Source organism: Lolium perenne, chromosome 2 (assembly GCF_019359855.2).
Source record: "Lolium perenne isolate Kyuss_39 chromosome 2, Kyuss_2.0, whole genome shotgun sequence".
Lineage (NCBI taxonomy): Eukaryota > Viridiplantae > Streptophyta > Magnoliopsida > Poales > Poaceae > Lolium > Lolium perenne.
The window spans coordinates 25,713,270-25,733,323 of record NC_067245.2 but is presented as its reverse complement, the minus strand read 5'-3'; the positions used below and the strand labels follow the sequence as shown (position 1 = coordinate 25,733,323).

The following is a 20,054-nucleotide window of genomic DNA, read 5'->3' as shown; positions in this document are numbered from 1 at the left end:
CTGGAGGGGGTTCGGATGATAACCTGAAGGTGGACTTTTTAGGCATAGATGCAGTTGGATGGCGGTCTATGTACTTTGTCGTAATGCCCAATTAAATCTCACTATACTCATCATGATATGTATGTGCATTGTCATGCTCTCTTTATTTGTCAATTGCCCAACTGTAATTTGTTCACCCAACATGCTGTTTGTCTTATGGGAGAGACACCTCTAGTGAACTGTGGACCCCGGTCCAATTCTCTATACTGAAATACAATCTACTGCAATACTGTTCTACTGTTTTCTGCAAACAATCATCTTCCACACAATACGGTTAATCCTTTGTTACAGCAAGCCGGTGAGATTGACAACCTCACTGTTTCGTTGGGGAAAAGTACTTTGGTTGTGTTGTGCAGGTTCCACGTTGGTGCCGGAATCCCTGGTGTTGCGCCGCACTACATCCCGCCGCCATCAACCTTCAACGTGCTTCTTGGCTCCTCCTGGTTCGATAAACCTTGGTTTCTTTCTGACGGAAAACTTGCTGCTGTGCGCATCATACCTTCCTCTTGGGGTTCCCAACGAACGTGTGAGTTACACGCCATCAATAAGTTCCTATGGTATCGATACAAATTGGTACAGCGACACAGGAGCAACGGACCATATTACAGGAGAACTCGACAAGCTGACTGTAAGAGATCGCTATCATTGTCCCGATCAAGTTCACAATGCCAATGGTTCAGGTATGGGTATACATCACATTGGCCACTCCTTATATCATACCCCTAATCATGATCTCCAGCTTAATAACATCCTCCATGTACCTCAAGCCACCAAGAGTCTCCTTTCTACTCATCAGCTTACAAAAGATAATCATGCTTTTGCTGAATATTGGCCTAATCACTTCTTTCTTAAGGATCAGGACACGAGGAAAATTCTTCTGGAAGGTAGATGCGTTGGGGGCCTGTATCCGATTCCTCCTTCGTCTTTGGCACCCGGGAGACAAGCACTTGGCGTCCAACAATCCTCCTCTCATTGGCATCGGCGTTTAGGGCATCCTTCATCAGCTATAGTTCATCAAATTCTTCGAGACAATGATATTCAGTTTAGTGAGTCAAATAAAGGGTCGGTTTGTGATGCATGTCAAAAGGCTAAGAGTCATCAGTTACCTTATCCCAAGTCCGCTAGTGTATCTTCTGCCCCTCTAGAACTTGTGTTTTCTGATGTTTGGGGTCCTGCCCCAGCTTCTGTTGGTTGAAATAATTATTATGTCAGTTTTATTGATGACTATAGCAAATACACTTGGATATATTTATTACGCAATAAGTCTGATGTGTTTCAGTGATTTCATGACTTTCAACATCATGTAGAGAGACTCCTTGACAAGAAAATTCTTGCACTACAAACTGACTGGGGTGGTGAATATCAAAAACTCAATTCTTTTTTTCAAAAGGTTGGGATCACTCATCATGTTTCATGCCCCCATGCTCATCAACAGAATGGGTCTGCTGAGCGTAAACATCGCCACATTGTTGAGGTTGGCCTATCTCTTCTTGCACACGCATCCATGCCTCTCAAGTTTTGGGATGAGGCGTTCTTCACGGCGGTCTATTTAATTAACCGTCTTCCAAGCAAAGTCATTGCTTCTCAGTCTCCTCTTGAGCGCCTCTTCCACACCAAGCCTGACTACTCCTTTTTGCGAATTTTTGGGTGTGCAGTATGGCCTAATCTTCGCCCCTACAACAATCGTAAACTTCAGTTTCGGTCCAAACAATGCGCTTTTCTTGGTTATAGTAGTCTTCATAAGGGCTATAAGTGTCTTGATATCTCCACTGGACGTGTGTATATTTCACGAGATGTTGTGTTTGATGAGTCAGTATTCCGTTTGCTACTCTTCATCCTAATGCCGGTGCACAATTGCGTGCCGAGATTTCCCTTCTCTCTCCACATCTCCATTTACCTATGATTGGGGGTGATGATTTAGGAGCTAATGTTGTAATGTTGATGCTAACCCTGCTAATCCTGTTCCTGCTAAGTCTGTTACACAGGAATCTGATTTTTTTTTGTCCAACAATGGTCATGGCGCTGATTCTATTGATTTTCCCTCGGAGGAGACAAGATCTGCCTCAGGATCGTTGGGATCCGCTTCGGATCATGTGCCAGGCGCTGACGCTGATTCTGCTGTCTCTCCTGGCCACGCGGCGTCTTCCGGTTCGCCGCTGTCGTCTGCGCCAGATTCCGTGGGACCCGTGACCGCGACCTCTCCTGGTTCTGTTGCTCGACAGGCGGGTTCTCGCTCTGCGGCTGATTTTGTGCCCGGATCTTCTGTGGCCGGGTCTGGTGGTTCTGCTGATTCTTGATCTCCTGCGGTGTCTACTGGGATCAGCCCGGGATCTTCTGCAGTACCTGATTCTGCTGCTCCGGCTGTCACGCTTGCTGCTCCGGCTCCTCGTCCTATTACTCGATCTCAGCGAGGAATTTTCCAACCCAAGGTTATTACTGATGGTACTATCAGGTATGACAAGGGTCGGTTTGCTCATTTTTCAGCTACTGGTGAGCCGGCTAATTTGCAGGATGCTTAATGTTTATTGTTGAGTTCGTATATATAAATCATTTGTTTAATGTTTATTGTTTGAATATGAATAAGTCTATTAAATGTCCAAATGAAAAAGAGAACTGTAAAACGAGTTCCCTGTCAAGATCGAATAATTGATGCTTTTTCCGGCCAAAAATAAAAATCAAAGTAGTAAAAGTAGCAAAAAATTAAGTTAATTCAAGAAATTAAGTGTTCTTATACGGATAGAAGAAGTTATCCGTTTAAATTAATTAATTGAAAAGAAATGTCAAAATATTTTTTATCAATACAATTTTCATGTACTTAGAAGCAATATTCAAGCCCATGACCAAAAAAGTTCATTTTATTAATGTATTTACTAGAAGATGCAAAATCACAAAAAGTAGAAATATGAAAGCGTTCTTCTCTTTAAAATTAAATACTAAAAAAATAAACAAGTAAGAACGGCTGTTCCTAAATCTCAGATAAATTATTCATATATTGCTCCAGAAAATGGCATGATTAATGGTTAAGACGAAAAAAAAAGAAGCAAAGTAGTAAAAGTGAAGTAACAAAAAAAAAGTACAGAAAATACGGAGTAGAAGATAAGAAGAGAGAGAGAAGGTCATACAGAACCTTATTGGGCCTAAGCTAGCCCGGCAGCTAGCAACAAATAGAGCTGAGGCACTTATTCCAGAACATGAAAACCCAGCCCAAAAGCTTTATTTTGGTCCGGCCTACCTTCGGTTCTTCCCACACTATCTACCGCGACCAAGGCCATGCCCTCCACCGAAGCTGTAATGATTGTTTCTCTGAGAAAATTTGCAAGGATCGATTGGAACTGTAAGCGCAACCATAGTTATTTAGTCTCAATTTACCTCAATAGCGGCTATTTTCTCACTAAACAGGTCCAAAAAATTTAACCTAATTTTTTTAGCGGCCCACTTTATAGACACCGCTATGTCACGAACTGCTGCTACTTAATGATGTTGTAATATTTGGAAATAACTATATCTTTAACTATTTGTGAACTATGTTTTGGACACAATTATATGTAAACTACGTTCATCCTCGAAAAAAAAATGTAAACTATGTTTTAGTTATATGCATATCTTATGTGACTATGTTATTATGCGATGCATTTGTGAACTAGTGATGTATATAGTATATATGGTTATATGGTGCGTAGATATTAAATTATTTTCCATTATTTAGCAAATTGAATATATGAGCTTAGCCTGCTATACCCCGACTATAACCTTTAGTAGCCTTAGAAGCGACCGCGCCTATAGGCTATAGCCTGCTATTTTAAACGCCGACAAAACTCTACCTTAAGTTCTCTTATAAATCCTCGCTCAACATTCTTCGGCAGGAACTTACAAAATGGAAGCAGGAAAAGGCGACTAAAATTTCAGAGTTGTTAAGCCGAACGAGCAGCTTATTTGCAGTTGCTTCCAAAAGCCTCGCCAATGGAGCGGCGCGCTCGTCTGACACCGACGTGTGCCCAACCCACGCTCACCAGTGCTACGTGCATTTTCCTCCACTATGGGCAGCAATTTTCCAGACAAAACTGATCGAGAGAGATCTTTGGACCTAAAGGATCATGAGATGTTGCTCGCTTCGGCACTTTGCATCACTGGAATTTCAGGCGGAAGCAGCGAACTCGCATTGGATAGAGCCGTGTGCCCACGATTGAGTGGTACAATTTACTTTCAAGACGATAAACTAGACTCCGACAATAGCTAAAGTTATTAGGTAGTTTTCGGTGTCTATTTGGGGATGGTGAGGTGGCGTTTACATCTTGAAGTCATAATAAGCTCATCCCTGCTATATCTTCGCTCTTGTGGTGCACCTAGCATTGACATCGGATCTGGTCGATTTTTGTGTTCGTTGGTGTACGTGATTTCAGGTTAGTCTCTTTCGATCTACGGTTATCATATTTGTCGACGGTTGCTGCAGTGGTGGTGCTGGTTTTTTGGGGCTTTAGCATGAAGAGTTTTTGTTTGTCTACTACAACAAGCTCTACTACGACAAGTTTTACCCAACTTCGATGATGAAGGGGCGAGGATAGCGACTTGAGTTCGGCTCGCGTCAGTGTGGAAAGATCAATTTGTTATTTTTATTGATTTTGGTTCTGTTTGTACTGTTATTGATGATTATTAATAGATTAGCGTAATTTTTGCAAAAAAAAGTATGCTCACACCTTGGACACCATATTTTAACATGGAAGATCATCCTACGGCAGAAACTATGGGTAGTAAAACATTTTGTTTTTATGAACATACTGCGTAGTGTATGCGTCTATCTTAAGATTTAAGTTCAATGTACAAAGACGAATACACGTACAGATGTATATCCAGAGGATACAGCTTCATCCACCAACATACTACAAGGTATTAAACACTATATTCATCATTATTAGTAACACGACCTAAGTCATCGCGGAGGCTGACTCTAGGAGAACGGAAATTCAATTAGGCTATTCTGGATGCATATGCTCCCTCCACATAAAAAACACATTTACAATTTCCAAAAAATTTAGATTTTTTTTGCATGTACATCATCACAATCTATGTTCATTTGTAAAGTTTCGCGAAAAATCTATATTTTTTTTGTATTCCGTAGAAAAAAAAACAAATGTCTCATCAAAAGGTTTTATTTTGGCACCAAATTTTGTCTTGTTTACATAGGCCACAATATGAGTCGATTTTTTCGATAAATGACTTTCTACACATGTAGCATGTGAAGAAGTACACACAAACTTTTGTTTGAATTTTTTGACATTTTTGAAATGCGTCAAAGTTGCATTTCAAATAAAGGGAGCATATGCACCCGGGATTTTGGCACATGGGAGGGAGCATATGCTCCCTTTATTTTGAAATGCATGTTACATATATTTTAAAATTTTAAAAAATTACAACAAAAAATTCGCACGTACATCTTCACGTGCTACGCACTCACAAAGTCATTTCATGAAAAATCGACTTATCGTGTAGCATGTGTAAAAAGACAAAATTCAATGCTAAAAATAAGGCTTTTCAGAAGATAAAATTTTACCTTTTTACACAGACCACAAAACATATTGGTTTCTCGCGAAACTTGATGAACACACGTATATTGTGGAGATACTCATGTAGAATTTTTTGTTCAAATTTTTTAACATTTCAAAATATACTTTTTTTTGTAGAGGGGGCATATGCACCCGGGAGCCGAATTGAATTTTCCGCTAGGAGAAAGCATTTCATCTACTCCTAGAAACTACGTATTTTAAATTCTAGATTATGGATCAACCTTACACACCTGTTTTTGTAAATCTCATGAAGCACTTCATGAGTTTCAACAACTCTTTCTAGATTGAAACGTCATTTCAAAAGGCAGTCTAGCTAGTTAGAGGAGATAAATCCAGTTACATCCAGGGATAGTCTATTAGTCGTGGCTTGAGTCAAAACCTTCAACCTAAGCTAATAGTAATAGGTGTAAACTTTCTCATCTCTATCATATTTCTCTTAGCAAAATTGAAGTGATGCAAAGCAAGGGTGCCAATCTATAAGTCATGCATAGGAAAGGGTCACATAATCGGATTTCGTCATATCCCAAATCTTTTAGTAAACAAGGAAAAACAAACCATCATGCAGTTGCACTGTCAAAATAAATAAAAAACCATCATGCACTAGTGAAGAATAATAGCAAGGACATCCCAATCGGGAAACAACAAAACAAAAAAACGTGTGTCCGATCAGACATGTAGGAAATGGGTGCCGCGTGTTTACCGATGTGGGCAGGCCACATGGGCCACGAGCTTTTTAGCTGACCCATTTCGCGTGTGGGTTTCTAGGCAAATGATGGAATAAGGTTAACTATTGCGATTATGATATGACCACTAATCACTGATGCTCTACTAATACTTTTAGTGTTACACAGTGTTTGTTGACACGACTAGGTGAGGATCATGAGCTCGGGCACTGCACACACCTTGCACATATTATGGGATTCCAATCCTCTAATGCAAATAATTTCTATTTAATTTAGGTTTGTCCTTCTACGGTCGCAACATTGATGTCAAAGAGGTTCTCACTAGTGTGGTAATTTACTTTATCATCGGCTTTGAGATTCCCATTGAGGTCCTACTCAAGATTGATAGCATCCATAGAGCATACCTTTGGGCGGCTTATGAGAAGGTCTCCGGTGGAAAATGGAAGGTGAATTGCGATCTCGTTTGCAAATCAAAGATAAGGGAGGGCTTCAAATTCTCAACCTCGACAAGTTTGCCGTGGCCCTCCAAATAAGGTGGATTTGGTTGGAATGGACGGATGATATGAATCCTTGGATTGGTCTCAGAAATTCTAGTAATGCACATAATCTCACTCTCTTTGTGGGAGCCACAGAAGTTACCATTGGGGACGGTAGAAAGGCCTTTTTTTGGGGATGTTCTTGGATAGATAGAAGCCGGCTTAGAAACATTGATCCCCTCCCGCAAGAAAATTTTCACCACCCGGAAAGCCATGGAGAAGAACTTCCGGTTTTCGTAAATCAACACGCAAAGGGGCCTTAACATGGAGCACATTGCACAATTTATCAACAATTAGAAGAACCTCCAACACATGCACCTCACCGATGACTCTACCAAAACGATCAATTATGGAAGCTAGCCAACAATGGGACCTACTCGCCCTTGGCCTACAAGATGCAATTTGAGGGCCTCACTTTTTTTTTGAAACTTCCTACTGTGGGGGAGCCCCCCACAGCCTCACTTTATTAGACCCAGCAAAGAAAACAGAGGAGTACAATATTTACATAACAGGGTAAAGAAAAAATAGACTATATACAAGGGTATCTAAGGGAGAGACTTAAGCCATATTGACAGACTATCTACATCAGCAGCTTTCACCCTATGCATAAGCATGGTGATGTCATGAAAAAATCCTGCCTTCCAACCTCTGAAAGTCGGCCTAATATGCTTGAAAATGTAGTAGTTTCGTTGCTTACAAATATTCCAACATGCAAGGACCACTACTTCAACAAAACATGGTCCCTGGAAGGCTTTCTTAGCAGTAATGAGTGAAGCAAGTGTATCTCCCGGCTGCCAAGGAACTTGCAAATAGTTCCAGATTCGTGTGCTGTACATGCAGTTAAAGAAGAGATGTCTCCAATCTTCATGTGAACTTACATGTAAATAGCATGTCTTTAGTATTTATTCTGTCATGAAGAATGAGCCATGCAAAGAATTTGTGTTTCGAGGTACACTTGCTTTTCCACAGCCAAACAGAGGGGATGTGGTTTAAAATTGGATCAAAATGCAATCTGTATATCAAACTTGGCTTATAAACTCCATTCCCTTTTACTGTCAACAAAGTGTCTTTTCCCCCTTCTGTTAGCTCCACATCTCCTATGAAAGATCTCAACTGCGTCATCTCTCCATGAGCTTGTGTGGACAAGGGTAGATGAAATCCGGCCTATCTCAGTTTAGAGACCTTGGGCACCTCCAAAATGCGAATAAAGAAAATTCTTGTTTAATCCTACAAAATAGATTGAGTTCAGATAGCGGATACGCTTGACCGACGTGGATGGTAAAAATGTGAAAATTGCAAACTTTGCAATCAAACTTAAGAATCCACCGCTCATATTTTTTTCAAGTGCCGCTTCACAAAGAGAATTTGGCTAAGCATCAAGCAGTGGCTTGTCCTTGATGATGTCCAATCCGTATAATTGGCATGATGGCATGCCATTAAAGAGTGGTACAGTGCTGTTGTTAAAAAAAAAAAGAGGTTAATCAAGGAAGGCCATGGCTTCCCATTCCATGCTTGACTCATGTGGGAAGTTTTGGGAAAGAGAGGAATGTGCGTATCTTTCGGAACCACTCTTCGACCGTTACCATGGTGGTGTCTAGAATGAAAAAGGAAGCTAAGTTGTGTTCTATGGCTGGCGCCAAAGATGCTGCGAGAGTAGATCGTTGTGTTGGGGCCTAGACCTTTGGGTTTCTAACACTCCTAAACTTCTTCTTTGTTAATGACCATGAAAAATCTTTTACCTTGTTTCAACAAAAAGAAAAGATGAATATAGATTCTCTACCTTCCTCAGGTAAAGTACTCGCCCTCACTGGCAATTAACGCACGAGCGTAAGCTTCCTCCACAGAAACCGGAAAATGGAAGCGCAATGCGACGACTAAAAAGATCAGTGGCCCAACGACCTGGATATGAATTCCTCAGTTGCTTCCAAAAGCGGCCGCATATACTGGCCAGTGGCCACTTGCCGGCATATACTGACCAGTGGAACGGCAGGCTCCCGCCTGAAACAGTGAAACCGACGTGTGCCCAACTCGCGCTCACCACTTCACCAGTGCCGGCCGCCACATTCTCAGTAAGGATCAATGGAGATCGACATAGCTCGCCGCCTTCTGCGCTTCGTTCAAAAAGGGAGCGCCCCGACGACACCGTAGCTGTCGCGCGCATGGAAAATTCAGTTGGAAGCTGCTGAATGGCATTGTATCGGAAGAACTACCGGTATTTTTGCAAATGGCAATCCAAATACGATCAGGAACAGCTGCAGGATCACGAAAATACTGTACTTTCGAGGCTGAAAAGTCGGGCACGCGTGTATTCCAGCTGTCCAATCAGCCAGAAGCTCACGTACAGCTCAATTTTGAGAAGAAATGGAGGTAGGCAAGTAGCATTACCAGAAAACTGATTAGTATTCTACCAAGTTGCCGGAACCATCCAATGCACTGACAAGCAGTACACGATGGAGGGGAACTTTTTTGTTGCTGCGCGCGTAGTCATTCCACATATGGCTGTCGATTTATCATTCTATTTTGACGAATTGCGACCTGTTCGTGCCACGCCAATCCGACCAGTCGTCGTCGTCGTCGGCTCGTCGCTGCTCCTGTCCGCTCCGTGGAAATTTCAAGAGCCGAAAACGATCGGATCAGGATCCATGCATCATCCATTCATGCATGTTTGGTGCGAGATCGGCATCGCCGTTGTTGAACGGATGGATTATTTGTTTTGCACTGTTTTCGCTTGGAAGCTGACAAATAAAAAATTCGAAACAGTTGCGATATGACATTTGAGAAGTGTGGGCGGCCGGGCCGGACAGCTGTGTGATGATAGGGTCATCTTTCTTTTCAGCTAGAGATAGTCTGCCGTGATTGGCATCAACTCAAAAACTTGTTAAATGCTAGGACTGTTCACTAACCCTCCCTTGAATAGCATTACCAGTTGAATGAACATGACGTGTGACAGCGCACTGTACATATGAACAAATATAGTGTCATTCATCCCATTGCAAAATACATTGCAAAGATGATTAGGAGGATGGTTGTATCTCCAGTCCATCAGAGTTCAAACCCCAGGTTTGACATCTGTGTGTCTCATAAAGGCGGCATATTCATCCAGTGGGAGGCAACGTTCCCGTCGACATCGAGGCGCCTGTGGTGACTTCGTCAATTTCAAGATCAATCCGCTGGCTCAGTCTTCTGGAGGTGCTCATAGAGGTAGGGTGTATGTGTGTGCATTCATAGGGGTGAGTGTATGCGCGTGTACGTGAGCGTCTGCGTTTGTACTGTGTTTTTCAAAAAAAAAAAAAAATCAAGTCGTTGTTATGTACCAAAGTGTATGCCTAAACATTTCAGTGGCAAATCTAACATTGCCTGTGCTGATAAAAATGGAAAAAAAAAACCTTTGATTGTGTTTCAGGTGATGTGTTAACACTGCAAATATTCACTCTATCTTCATAGGTATCCTAACTAAAACCTCACAGTGACATTTATCTCAGGGTGTATGGATGGGAATTTGCTAGGCTACGGTTTCAATGGAAATTTCCGAAAGAAGAGGCTAAGAGTGTCCTCTTTGAATCTTCAAGCGACAAGGCGCCATGACCCGATGGGTTCACCAAGGCCTTCTACAAAGCTTCTTGGAATATTATCAAGCCGGAGGTCATGCATGTTATCAATAATTTCCACAACCTCCGTGTGACACACTTGTATTGGGTCAACCCCGCAAACATAGTCCAAATCCCCAAGAAGGATGGTGCCGAAGATGTGTCAGACTTCAGGCCAATTAGTATCATTCATCCCATTGCAAAATACATTGCAAAGATGATGGCCTCATGACTTTTATCATGGACTTGCACCCTCATTTCAGATGCACATTACTTCTATCAAGAAGAGAAGCATCCATGATAATTACATATATGTGAAGAACCTTGCAAGGAAATTCCACCAGACGAAAACCACTTGCCTACTCTTCAAGCTAGATATAAAGAAAGCTTTCGACTCAGTTAGATGGGACTATCTTATGGATCTCCTATTTCATTGTGGCTTCCTGCAAAGATTTTGCGATTAGGTTTGGGCCCTCCTTTCAACCTCCACCTCACATGTTCTCGTAAATCATTGTGATGATGTTGATCTTGATGGTATCATCCAACCCTTCCAAGCAATCAGAACCACATTCCCAATATGCTAATTGGGTCTACCTTTGGGTGTCTATCGGCTCACAAGGGTAGACCGCTAACATCTTTAGGATCAAATAGCCGTGAAGTTTGCTTCCGAAAAATGGAAAATGAGAACATGGTCAGCCTCCATGTGTTGGTTCGGGCCATCCTCACTTTGCAATGAATCTACCATATCACTTCCGTTGATCTTCAAGAAGAGGTTTTGAAGAAGATTGTTTCTCTCCTAAGACCCAACCTGTTGGCGGGTGACCGGAGGAAAATGCAAGGTAAATTGGGAAATTTTTTTGCCGCCCAACTAAGCTTGGCGGCCTTGGTATCCTCCACCTTGACATGTTTTCCAATTGCCACCACTCTAAGGCTAAGATGTGTTTGGAAATGGGTCGATGAAACAAAGACATGGGTTGGGCTTGGAAATCCTTGCAATGATAATGATCGGGAGCTCTTTGCGGCAGCCACGGTGGTTAAGATTGGGAATGGAGAAAAGCCAAAAATTTGGAACTCCTCTTGTCTTGATGGCATTTGCTCAAAGGACTTCACGCAAAAATTTTACGCCAAGTCTAAAAGAAAAAAAATGCTTGGTGCGGAAGGCTCTAGAGAACAATTTTTTGGATCAACCAAATTAACACTCAAACCGTCTTTGGCATGCAGCATACCCAACGATTTTTCACCCTATGGGAGTTTATCTCCAATACTCAACTTAATCACGAGATCCCCTATAGTATCCTAGTATCATTTGGAAATTCACAAATGATAGTAAATACTCTGCCAAGTCGGCGTACAAGATGAAACTTGAAGGGCTCACTTCTACTTCCCTTAATGCGTCAATTGGTAATGGAAGATAGGATTTTGATGGTGGATATAATTCAACGAAGAGGGTTGCCAAATTGCAAATTGTGGAAGTCGCCCCCTTTGCAACCAATAGCAACAATCAGCCGCACATCTTCTTTAAAATTGTACATTTTATATTAAAATTTGGAAGGAGATCCTTGCTTGGTTTGGCATCCATAACATGAATCCGGAGCTTTGGGGTAAGTGAAACATCCATCAATGATTGATGGACCAAACTGGCTCTACAAAAGAGCAAAGGAGAGAAAGGTTGTGGCCTCTTTAACCATGCTCATCTCTTGGGAAGTTTGGAAGTTGTGGCCACCAAACTCTCGAGTATTAATTAACTGAAGGATGGATAAACTCATGCATGATACGTCTCTGCGGATCAGTACGCCGTTATTTATGTCTCCACTTGCATATCTCAATCACTCAAAATTAGGTTCTTGACCTTTCTCAGAGTTCGAACTCACTCGAGACAAACTTTGCATGGCTGGCGTACTATACCTTTTAACAACCACATGTGTTCGGTGGAAGAACTGAACTTTTTCTTTTGTTTGGACACCATTTCCATTGTCGTTCAGAACAAAAATAAAACACACTGATGAAAGAGAGCTGTAGAATATCCTGTGTTATTGTGTTTCTTCAGGTATGGAGTGGGACTACTTGCGATATCCGCGTCTGCAGCGGCATCCACTGATTAACCTGGCCAATGCCAACTTATATTGTGAACATTTGGTGAGGCATGATGATTCAGTAGCCTGACACCCAACGGCTCCCCATTGTTCATTGGTGCGTTGCATAATTTGCAGTACGAATACCAATACCAACCATAATATATAGCCCCAACCAAAATAGATGCAGCATCAAGCCTAAAAAAAGTAATTTCGCCTGTCGTGCTACTAAAATGCACCGTCACGGGCTCAACAATGGCTTGAAATGTGGCAGCTATATATACAGGCGTAAGGAGTTCATGCTGATGCAGGCCATAGCACAGAGATCTAATCTGATCAGGATTAGTGTCTTGCATATAGTACACTGAAGCAGTACTGATAGTAGCAATGGCCTCGTCTCTGTCAGCATTGCTGCTCCTGTGCCTAGCGGCGTCAGCCTCGGCGCAGCTGTCGCCTAAGTTCTACGCGAGGTCGTGCCCCAAGTTGCTGGGCACCATCAAGGGCGTCGTGACCGCCGCCGTGAGGAACGAGGCCCGCATGGGGGCGTCGCTGCTCCGGCTGCACTTCCACGACTGCTTTGTCCAAGCAAGTGCCCCATCATGTTTCTTACTTGAAGTAGTTTCTACTGCATGTTGTAGTGCTGCTACTTAAATTAGGATTTCGCCTAGATCAATCAGTTTAGACTGCGGCTAGAGTCGTTACGGTATCATAAAGCTGATGGAATAGAACACTACTACACCTACATGCATGTGTACGTAACTACCGACAAGTTGACAGTCCGAGACTTCAGCCCATTCTAATTATTCTGACTTTCAAATTATTCAGTTCACATCAATTGCAAAAATAGAATGTACTGAATCTTATTCTTTTGCGGGAACAATTTACTGAGTCTATCTCGACAGAAGTAGTAATTCTGTATGTGTGTGACTGTAACAGGGGTGTGACGCATCCGTACTGCTGAGCGACACGGCCACCTTCACCGGTGAGCAGGGTGCCGCCCCGAACAACGCGTCGATCAGAGGCATGGGCGTCATCGACAACATCAAGGCTCGGGTCGAGGCCTTGTGCCCGCAGACCGTCTCCTGCGCCGACATTCTCGCCGTCGCTGCTCGCGACTCCGTCGTCGCCGTAAGCTCCACCGTCATGGCCATGCATGTTCTCAGTCAGTTAACTAACTAGCACAGCCCAGTGAATTAACTTTTGTGGTATTTTTGTTGCAGTTGGGAGGCCCTTCCTGGAATGTTCCTCTGGGAAGGAGGGACTCGACGACGGCGAGCCTGGCTCTCGCCAACAGCGACCTGCCACCGCCATCCTTCAACGTCTCCGACCTGATCTCCAACTTCGCCGCCAAGGGGCTCGGCGTGACTGACTTGGTCGCCCTCTCCGGCGCGCACACGATCGGGCAGTCACAGTGCAAGAACTTCAGGGACAGGCTCTACAACGATTCCAACATCGACACAGCCTTCGCCGCGTCGCTCAAGGGAAACTGCCCCCGACCGACCGGCTCCGGCGACGCCAACCTGGCGGCGCTGGACACGACGACGCCCATCTCGTTCGACAACGCATACTACAGGAACCTTCAGTCCCAGAAGGGACTCCTGCACTCCGACCAGGTGCTGCTCAACGGCGCCGGTAGCCGTCGCACCCGCACACTGGTCGGGACATACGCGTCCACGCCGTCGCGGTTCGGCAGGGACTTCGCTGTGGCCATGGTGAAGATGGGGAACATCAGCCCGCTCACCGGCTCGCAGGGGCAGATCAGGCGCAGCTGCTCCAGGGTGAACTAAGCTGCTCTACGTAAAATTCGGAGTGTTCGATCAAACGGCGACCAAGGCTGTGTCACCAGTTGTGGGATACAACAACTGGTACAATAATTGCGTGCTCCAATTTCTTAGTCTCCTGGATTGTCATCTCAGCTGTGGATTTCTTTCTCTCTATTGGAGCCTCATCAACTGTGGAAAATGAGAGTGACGTGTATGCTATCTATCCATGTATCTCGTGAAATTGAAATGTATGGTTGTTTACTTTTTCAATGTACTCCACTTCACTTCTTCCAACTTATTGCGTAGTCTAGGATTTTGCTTTGCATGTCCAACTGCATAACGTCTCTATAAGTAGAAATACTTTTACTTGGTCAACTGTTGATTGCGGATCAACAATTTTCGTTTATTTTACCCTTGCACGAATCTTCAAGTGCTATATGACGATCCGACTTAGAAATGGTCATTTTCTCTTTTTATTTCTTTTCTGAATTAAGCTGCTCAGTTATTCTATTATGTGCGCACATGATGCTAGAAGATCTAAATAATCTCGATGATCATGCCATCTCCTCTTGTCCTTCCAGAAAGCTGAAGTATTAACTGCCATGTTGGCTTAATCATTCATTTCTCGGATGATTCAGTTTGGTGGAGGAACTTTAGGACATTCTTGGGGAAACACGCCTGGTGCGGCCACTATAAACTCCCGTGCTACACAATTTTCATTTATGAGTAACCCCTCATGTTAATGATAAATTCATATTGTAATATTATAGTAAGAGTTATCTTAATTCTTGTATTCACAAATGTTACAAAATAACAACCTTCCCCTCATGCTATTTTGCTGCTATATAAGTAAATATAGGAATACATATAACTCTTATAATTGAAACTTGTTTCGCGATAACATAAATTAAATGGCCTTTTTTGGTGTGCCGGGCGCGATGAATTATATTATATTTTATGGTTATTGTTACTGGCCCAATCTAACAAGGCTACTATAGAATAAAGAAGTGCAAAAATTGACGCATTCCGAATCTGGTGATTGCCGACCACGTAATCCCTTCGTGCATTTGAGCAGGCTTCAACTGTTTGATTCTTCCTATATTCCCTAGTTCTTGCATTCAAGGAGGCTTCAACATTTTGATCCGTCCCACAATTTCCTTGGTCCATCTGCGATATATGTGCTTCTTATCATATAATTATAGTAATTATGATATATCATAATATTTGATTTAATTTAATCTTAGAAATTAAACAAGTTTTTTCTGTTTGAGTTTTTCTGCATGATCCAAGGGTCCCTTGGTTATGGCAATCATCCTCTTTCCGCTCTGTGTCGGCATTTTGTTTGATCTATCTGTTTTCGATGGTATATGTTTCTAGGGTTTCTAAATATGTTTCATCTTTAGGAAAAAAATAAAAAAGTGGGAACGCTCGGTTCCATCCGTATCCGCTCGATTTTCATCCCTACATATATTATACATATGTGCTCTCTTTGACATCAAAAGTTCGTTGTCTCTACCATTTGTTGATCATTTGTTATGCAGTTACATCCATGTGACAATCTAGGTTATGGAAAAATATTGTTGCCTCACGTCGACACATTTTTGGATATTCATATAAAAAATATAATTATATCATATTTTTTAGAGCATGATAAAACAAATGCTCTTATGTTTTTTCGGAATGGAAGCTTATCCCTCGCCTCTGCATCAAGTGATGCATGCAATCTTTTCCATTTATTGCAAGGGAAACTTGCACGTGTTGTTTTGTCCGGGCTTTTCTTCGGTAGTTGAAATATTCAAAATATTACATTTATGGATCAACTAAGGTTGAGATAAGTATCAACCATCTAAAAATGAAAAGTAACAAGCTATCCATTTTGAATTCGACTAATATGCTGCCAATACAAAGACTCAAAAAAGAAGTCATGAGCAACCGCCAGCTGCCGGTTGCATCCAGTAATGAAAGAGGGTCCTGCTGATCCACCTAGAGAAGGTACGTAGATGCATAATTGTGTTTGATGGACATCTCAAAAAATAACCTGCAATTTTTTGTAGCATTTTGTTTGTCAAAAACGTCCATATTGATCAACATAAAGCTGAAACACCAAGCGTCTTTCTTGTTCACCTCATTTAACCAATTATCAAACATATTAGTAATATTTGTTGGGGGAGGTATATTATAAGAGAAATAAACTATGCGCCAAATAATGCAAGCAAAAGGACATGGGAGAAACAAGTTTTCTACATTCTCCATTGATTAACAAAAGGAACACTTCTTACACCCATTCCAATTCCCTTCAGCCAGGTTATCCTCTGTTAACAATATTTTGTTACATAAGACCCACATAAAAATTCTTATCTTCAATGGTATTTTGAGTTTCCATCGATATTTATGTAAGAACCTAGTATGACCATTCATTAAGTTTGAGTACATATGTCTTACCGTAAAAACCCTTGAATCAGTAAGTTTCCATTTAAATGTGTCTAGATTATTAGTGAGCCGAATTACCATTAGAAGGAAGAAAAGATTCATATACTACATGCCCCACCACCATAAAATTTACTAAATAAAGAGAAGCAAATGAAAATCATTTATTGATCAGTATTTTTCTTATGGCAACCAATAGGTATCGTGCTACACTCGAAATGAACAAGAGATATAACTATGTACAAAAGCAACAACGAATTAAATATAGTATCTGGAGTACCCAAAAGGACAACTGCATATATTGTTTATCATATATCAAGAGATTGATCGTAAAATACATATACAATGAATCAAGATTAAAAGTGGGCGTGACCCAAGTCACAATCATTTAACATATTTGCATCATAGACTAAACTAATGAGTCTTATAAAAGCGCTCTACTAACCGTAGTTGTGTTTTTATGCAACTTATGGTAATTTTACATTCATTATTGCAACATGTAAAATGTGAATACCACAAATTATCCAATATTTTGCTAGCCTTAAATAATTTCCATCAAAAGGATATTTCATTTTCAAAATTATAACATTATTTTAATAATATTCAACCAATTAACATTGCACTTTTAAATCAAACAAAAAAAAACATCATAGTTTCTTATTTACCACATTTAATAATTTATGTGCTGGTTGGGGTATAGCTAAGCAATCAAAAAATGCAATATATACCATTACTTGGTTCTGATTTATTATAGATAATAGGTTAATATTTTTCAGTAAATGTTGGAATACAACCATCATATCTTCATGTCCCAAACCAAAACTATCTATTAGCCACTTTAACGAGTGCAAGTCTCTGAGGTGTGCATTCTTTTCTTTGCCAAAGTTTTATCTAACCATTCAATAACACTTTATGTGTAGTCCCACCAACTATGGTTAATATTCTTTGCCATGGAATAATAGATGGTTTTCAGTGTGAAAAAATAAGTGAAATAGGAGCTGCATTATTCATATTCTATATCGCTAAAGCATGACCAACATGAAACATGAGTGTTTGGTTTGTAGCAATGCATAGGTTAATATTTTTAAGTAAATGTTAATATTAATACCTTAATTGTGTACTCCTACCAACTATGGTTAATATTCTTTGCCAAAGAATAATAGATCGTTTTCATTGTAAAAAACTGAGTGAATATTTGTCTCAAGAGATGTAAGTATAAATCATTTGGTCTAGACAAAACGAGTGAATGACCAACGCCATATCGGCATTATAAGTATGTTGAAAAGGATATGTAACGAACATATGTAAGAGAAAATGCATGTATTTGTGAGTTTTCTTCACCATTAATGGCCAAATTTATACGTTCGAATTATTATTATTATACTTCTATATTATTATTACCTTCTATTTGGTCTCTGTTACTAATAATTACGTAATTGAAAAAAATATGTTCAAAATAGGAGAAGTATATTACATCATACTTTAAGAGTCATTTCATAGTAAATAATAGAAAATTTAATATGATGCTCTGGTAATTGTGCATACTAGTATGCTAGTTAATCCCAACATCTTTGTGCGGGATATTGGGGTCATTTTTTTCTGTGTGATACTCCCTCCATCCCAAGGATTAGGGCGTAAATTTTGTTGCACACTTATTAAGGAGACTTAATGGATCTATAGGCAGGAGAGAAAAAATTGGAAATTTTCCTTTTCTGCCCCTGGGATGCATGCATCTCCTTAATTCTCTCTGGTAGGCATGCACCTCCTTAATTCTCTCTGCAAGCATGCATCTTCTTAATTCTCGCTGGTACGCATGCCCCTGCATGCACAGGAGTCGAGGGGGGCGATGGGAAAGGGTATCGAGGAGCAAGGGTAGAAACGGAAGGACCCGGTCTTCATCCGAACCAGTGCCCACCACGCCTTATGCCTTGACTAAAAATCAGAAAAAAAATTACGCCCTAATCCTTGGAATGGAGGGAGTATATTACAAAATATATAGTGAATGCAGGAGGCCAAACAAATTTTGCCCATAAGATGCACGTACTCCCTCCGTCCACAAATAAGTGGACGCGCGCGGTTTTCAAGTGACCTTAAACTTTTTGTAAAAAAAATTCTCATTCCTTCAATCAATCTGCTCATTAATCAAGAAGAAGCTTTGGTTTAGGCGCTAATAAATATTGTGCATGCTAGTAACCAATAAAACAACATTGAGAAACCAAAAATGATTAATAGGGGCTAGGATCAAGGCATGCACTAGGGGTCTAAACGTAAAAACTATACCAAGAAGTCTAGATGTACACTTATTTGTGGATTTCTTAGAAGGCTAGATGTGCACTTATTATGGACCGAGGGAGTACGTAGCTAGGAGGGAACCTCGAACATCCAGTCAAAGGTCAAGAAAATAAAAGAGAAGCAAGTCAACAAAACATGGCCATACACATGCAACATCCCAATCTGCAGACTAGCACTCTCCCCAGTTCGTTCTCCACTTGCGTCACGGATGCATGTCGTGATCATTCCATCAATGAAATCAGCTACAGTATCAATAGTCCATGTACAGAGTTTCGAGCCAAGAGCAATCCTGCATGCATGGCTGCCATGCAATATACCCGGACCTGCCGTTAGGTTATTTTTGTCTTCTGAATCCACCTAGGCTCCACGCCTATGTGCAGTGTAGTGGAAAGAACTATTTATTTTCCTTCGCTCGCGTGCATCGTTCCATGCTTACTTTTTGACTTAAAATATCTTGGGTTCATAGTTCCTCAACCCTTATGGCCTTATCCCATTGATATCTGAATGATGATCATGTACGAGATGGAGATGTTGCACGGCAACGACTTGCTGCAACCATCACCAAAAATCGCAGCCCATGATCAGCCGATAGTGGTAAAGTACTCCTCAATTTGAAGCCACGTAGTTGCACGAAGAACCATGGTTTCGTTTCGCGCTCAATTTGAGGCTCATATGTAGCCAGAAACCGCGGAATTTCGCGTTCGTCGATCAATCATATACGCCCATGTGCATAGCAGAAAAAATTGCACAACCTTCTCATTGACGGCGTCTCCAAGCTAATCGCCTGATAAGTTGAAGCAACCATGAGTTTTCCGTCGATGAATGGGCGTTTGTATTATTCTGCAACTGTTGATTTGACTATGCGTGCCTCCACTCCAAGCATGCACGATACACTCCACCAATTGGCTGCAGCATAACGGCCTCCCTCAAAAGATGGCAAATTTTGTGCGCGGCACGCACGCGCGCCAACGGCAGTACGTCGGCAGATGCCCACAAGTAACAACTGCCATGTGCCAGAAATGGCCAAGCTTACTATTTAGAAAAAAGGCCAAGCTTGCCAGAGCCCAGAGGCTATATATATGTGCATGGAATGC

The 20,054-nt window shown here is 41.4% G+C and overlaps 1 protein-coding gene across 1 annotated transcript; it reads left to right on the top strand.

Moving 5' to 3' along the window:
* The first annotated feature begins 12,778 nt into the window (after window positions 1-12,778).
* LOC127331524 (peroxidase 70) lies at window positions 12,779-14,511 on the top strand. Its single transcript, XM_051357699.2, has 3 exons — window positions 12,779-13,063; window positions 13,415-13,606; window positions 13,699-14,511. The coding sequence occupies exons 1-3, from the start codon at window positions 12,866-12,868 to the stop codon at window positions 14,263-14,265; spliced, it is 957 nt and encodes a 318-aa protein (XP_051213659.1). The 5' UTR covers window positions 12,779-12,865; the 3' UTR covers window positions 14,266-14,511.
* Window positions 14,512-20,054: the final 5,543 nt, after the last annotated feature.